General features: G+C 41.3%; 1 protein-coding gene across 1 annotated transcript in view; it reads left to right on the top strand.

Annotated features, from left to right (window-relative positions):
• The first annotated feature begins 785 nt into the window (after nucleotides 1–785).
• Nucleotides 786–5,000, top strand: part of LOC137971178 (3'-5' exoribonuclease HELZ2-like) — a 53,062-nt gene continuing 48,847 nt past the window's right edge. The window contains exons 1-3 of the mRNA XM_068817940.1: nucleotides 786–847; nucleotides 2,261–2,308; nucleotides 4,228–4,305. Coding sequence (XP_068674041.1) covers nucleotides 2,264–2,308; nucleotides 4,228–4,305 — 123 coding nt within the window. The 5' untranslated portion in view covers nucleotides 786–847; nucleotides 2,261–2,263. The remainder of the gene's footprint in view (nucleotides 848–2,260; nucleotides 2,309–4,227; nucleotides 4,306–5,000) is intronic.

Raw genomic sequence — 5,000 nt, 5'->3', positions numbered from 1 at the left:
TGTGCTCGACAGACATTTTTTTGTCACGAAGATGTTAAAAAAAAATCCTGGGTTAACGTTAAGTTGCATAGGGTGTGGGGAGGACTACTTCATAAAAATACACAAAATAAACCTCACGTCCGTGACACAGCTCCACGCCAACCAGAAGTCTTCATCCTTGAGTAGTGGTTTCTCCCAAAGCTTCCGGCTTTGGAGGACAACTGTGGTCACAGTAACATGTCCTGTTGCGCTTTGTCACTTGATACAAATGCATGTGTATATGTGCCTTACAAAAATGTGGTTTATCGAGCGTTAGCCCTTCGTCAGGGCTAACGCTCGAAACGTCAGCTTTTAGAATCTCTGTACAGTGGCTGATTTACATTATCAACTCTGTTGATAGAACGCAATTTTTGTATACTGCTTCCCCACCGACGCAGCACCACAGTTTCTTTAGAAACTACCCCCTTCATTTATATGTGCCTTAGGTCACCTGAAGTTAAATATAACATTATTCCTCATCAATTTCCCGAGACCCTTCAACCAAACCAAGATTAACACCAGGTCCCAGTTGTTCAAAGGATGGATAGCGCTATCCGTCGGATAAATCACTATCCGGTGGATAAGTCATAGCGAAACCAATTGCGCTATCCAATGGACAGTGATTTATCCGGGGAATAGCGTTATCCATCTTTTGAACTTGTGACAACTGGGACCAGAAGCTTATTTTGGCAGGTTTACAGTACAGACTTGAGCCGCAAATCCTGCTTAAAATTTTAAGTCATAAATTAACTAAAAGTTATCCACATGTGATATTTAGACGTCCAGTCCTTCTCTTTCCCAAGAGCCAGTCCCGGTTGACAAGAAACCCGTAAGTATCTAATTCTGTTGATAAAACTTGAATGTGTCAAATAAAGCTATTTTAAGGTAATTCCCTTGAAATTGTTCTACTATCAAACTTGTTTGGAAACTTGGCATAATTAACATTCATGATATGAACATTTAAAAAATGCAATAAAAAAATGGGGTCACCGTGCTTGTTTACGCGTCAGCAGGCTCTTAAAATGGGGTATTTTGACTGGTTGCGTGTTAAAAATTCGAATCACCTTCATACAGAATTAAGTCTTGGTTACTTGAAAGCGAAACAGTATTGCTTTCTTTACGCTGTTTTTGATTTCCTGGTTGTGGGAATAGTACACTCTTTGGGACAGTTCCGTGGTTAGCTTGAAGTCCTCGCCTTGGCCAAAATACACCCAGTACGGAACTGTTTTCCAAAAAAATTCATCTTCTTCTATCAAACTTTTTTTCTTCTTCAAATATGTTTTTTATTAGACTGTTCTTAGCACATACCTGAAAAAAAAACCGGGGGTCACCGTGCTCGTTTGAGAGAAAAGGAGCATTTATTTCGCTATCGGGCTTAGTTTGAGGGAAATCGTTTTGTACGTGCACGTGCTCATGTGCGCAGGTTAATGACGCAAAAATCGTGCGCAGTAGGGATGCGCAATGCAATACGAAGGAATTACCTTAACTATACCTTCTGAAGACTGACAAGTCTGAGCATGTTAGATCTTGTTCACCAACATGTTGTGTTCTGGGATCTGCAGGTCTAAGGCAGGTGCCCCTGACTCAAAAGCCCGGGAAGCGTTTCGGAACCGAACAGCATTTCTTGAAACGAAGATCTGTTTATTCGGAAAAAATAGTATTTTGACATCTTTTCAAGAGCAGAGGAAACGAAACAACTGCAAGTTTAATTGCATGCAAAGCGTTTTATGTCACATGAAATACACCCAAAAGGTTTCGGGACGTTCAAGAACCCCTTACCCCATCCAGGGTGGATCATAGGCCTCACGTAAATCATTATCACCCTTCGGATTGATAAGGGTTTTTTATAAAAATGATCATTTTATTTAAGTCTCAAAATTATTTAGCCGGGCACGAGTGCTCCACTAATTTGGGAGACTACAAATCAACTGAAATCAGAACAAATCAGATCAAATGTTGGTTTTTGGGGAGAGGGGAAAATCAGAGTACCCGGGGAAAAACCTCTCGGTGCAGAGTAGAGAACCAACAAACTCAACCCACATATGGCGTAGAATCCGGGAATCGAACCTGGGCCACATTGGTGGAAGGCAAGTGCTCTTATCACTGTACCATCCCTTCTCCCCAAAACAGAGTTCAATAATATCATGCTGGCCAAGATGTTAATTAAAAACTTGTCTAAGAATATCTTGATCTCAGTATACATTTTTAGGCGAGATTCACAATTTTCCTTTTTTTTCACAAGCCGATGAATAAGAAACAGCGGAAGATGGAGGAACAGCGCCTAAGAAAGGTGAACTATTTCATCTCAATTTACGTTAATCTGTTTTTGGCCAGCAATCTCGTGCGAACATACCTGTTCTTATGTTCTTTACCCACAACATTAACAAGTGTACCTGAATCTCATTAAGGGCTTACCTCCACAGCTGTCATCTACAAATTGTAGCGCAATGGTAGAGCATCCGAACCAATAATCGGAAGCTCATAGGTTTTCAAGTAAATTAAGGCATGGGCCCCAACCTGGCCCCAAATTATTGCACAAAAAGGTAAGGGGGTGGTCTATTTTCTGACGGTTTAGTAATAACAACCTAAAGGCTTGGCCAAACGCTCACAACATTTCAACGCAACATCTTGCAACATTGTTGGGCACATGTTGCATACGTTTGGCCACCCTGTTGGATGATGTTGGATCAAATTTGAAAACGGTCAAATTTTTCGTGCAAAATTTTGGATGTTGCATGATGTTGTACTCGTTTGGCTTCGTTCACGCAACATTGTTGCGCTAAGGCATGCGCGTTAGGTCCACTTCTTGCACGCCAGGGGCCTGGGGCACACGAACATTGACATGTTGCGTTGAAAATGATGAAAATGTTGCGTGCGTTTGGCCACCCCGTGCAAAACACGCAACATCATGCAACAATGTTGCAAGATGTTGCGTTGAAATAATGCGACCGTTTGGCCAGGCCTTAAGACTTTCGCAGACATATAACTTCACAAAGGTTTGTTTTTTAATGTGGATGACGTATACGAATGAGGTCACGTGACTTGTTACGGCCACACAACTCAAAATGAAAAACGGCAATAGGTTATGCTAAAATTGATTTCACTTCGTTACTGTAGCTATTAGATTAGTCAAAATGGTAAAAGAAAACGAACTGTGCTTAGCCTTTGTTTAATATGTATTTAGTTTTGGAAACCTACGGCATTTTGTTCCAGTGCCCAGTCCCCTATGGAAAGTAATTTCTTTTTTCGAACATTTATTTAGGGTGCGTTCGATTGACCGTATTCCGGAATAGGAATAGATGGAATATAAGTTAGAAATACTCCGTTTTTACGGAGATTCACGTTAAAATTGTCAAACATCTGCTAAAATGCTATTTTCAATTCATTATCCTTACTGCTTCGAAACGCGCAAAACATACCGTTTTCATCATCGCTCCACGTATTCTTATTCCTGAATAGGGTCAATCGAACGCGCCCTTAGTTTAGCTGAAAAGATTTCTGTGCTAATAATAACTTTGACATGTCACTTGATAATATATCATCCTATATAACAGTTAAGGTTTCATATTTTTTTGCTACAAACGATGTCCCAAATTTATCTCGTGTTGTATAAAATGGATCAATACTTAGACCACCCCTTCACTTATTTTCATAAAATAGATCTGGGCCCAGGCATTAATTCACCTGAGTTAAATCTCTGTTTAAGAGCTCGAGGACTATTTTCACAGTATCTTCGTGTCATTATATCGAAAACAATACATCTCTTTCACTATCTTTAACTCCATAAGAGCACATTCGTCGGATGTCTTTTCATGTAAGATTCCCGAATCTTGTTCCGAAATGATAATCTCCTCTACTGTGTTCCCTTGATTGATTTGCCATAATCTCTGTATGACTACGATTTTTTATGACACTATCAAGTTTTGTGTATGGACATTTTAGAACTCAGGACCCACTTCAATGTGAGTCTGATGGTCAGAGTAAGTAAGTCAGAGTTTTCGTGAAACTCGGAAGCTGGGTCTGGCATTTTATTTTCGAATCTGAGGTCTGTGTTTTCGTCACACCATTCACTATAGTGTTTATTTGTTGGGAGTGTCACCGGTAACTGAAAATACCAAGAGAAGTGAATTTTATTACGTTTCTGTGCATGGCGTTGCAAGAACAGCTGTATAGATTAAAGCATCAGCGTTGTCTTGCATTGATTTGCAGGAGCAAGAGAAAACTAGTAAAGAGATCATGGATAAAATTGGAAAAGATACTGAAAAACAACAGCAGCAGCAAGCTAAGGTACTTACAAAACTGTTAACTTTAGTACCAGAACAAATAAGCAGCAGACTAGACTTTGTGTAGACTATGCGGCAAGGCTCCTGAGACGGTCGCACACATTTTAGTAGGGTGTCCAGAACTTGCACTGTCCAAATATCTGCAGCGGCGCAATGCGGTGTTGAAGATAGTCTTCTATGAGATGCCCAACACATTGGATCTTGTAGACAGCGTACCTCCATGGCATTTATCAGTCAAGCCGAAACCGGTCTACGGAAAAGACCTGGCGCAAGCATTTTGGGGTGTTCCAGTGCATGCAGACCACGTAGAGGTGACAGTGAGTGTTGACGCACGGCGTCTTCTATCATGCTACTAGAGATGATCTGCCCGTGGTTAGCTAACAAGGATGGTCTAGGAGATCAAGAGCTGCGAGAAGACAGAGAAGTATGCCCCACTGTGGTTGGAACTGAAGAGGCAGCTTGCGGGTTATCAAGTCAAGCAAGTTAACATCATCATGGACGTCTTAGGGGGATATAACTGGGAGCTGGAGAGTAACATCAATGGACTTGTAAGCCCTTCCCGCAAGAATTTGTTACGTTTGATCCCTGATCCCTGATCCCGATATCACGGCTTGTGATCCCAGATCCCGGAGCTGTGATCCCTGATCCCACCCCTAAAAAGGCTGTTGATCCCTGATCCCATATACCCGTTACGACCCT

This window comes from Montipora foliosa, chromosome 9 (assembly GCF_036669935.1).
Source record: "Montipora foliosa isolate CH-2021 chromosome 9, ASM3666993v2, whole genome shotgun sequence".
Classification (NCBI taxonomy): Eukaryota; Metazoa; Cnidaria; class Anthozoa; order Scleractinia; family Acroporidae; genus Montipora; species Montipora foliosa.
This window is presented reverse-complemented; position numbering and strand designations above follow the sequence as displayed.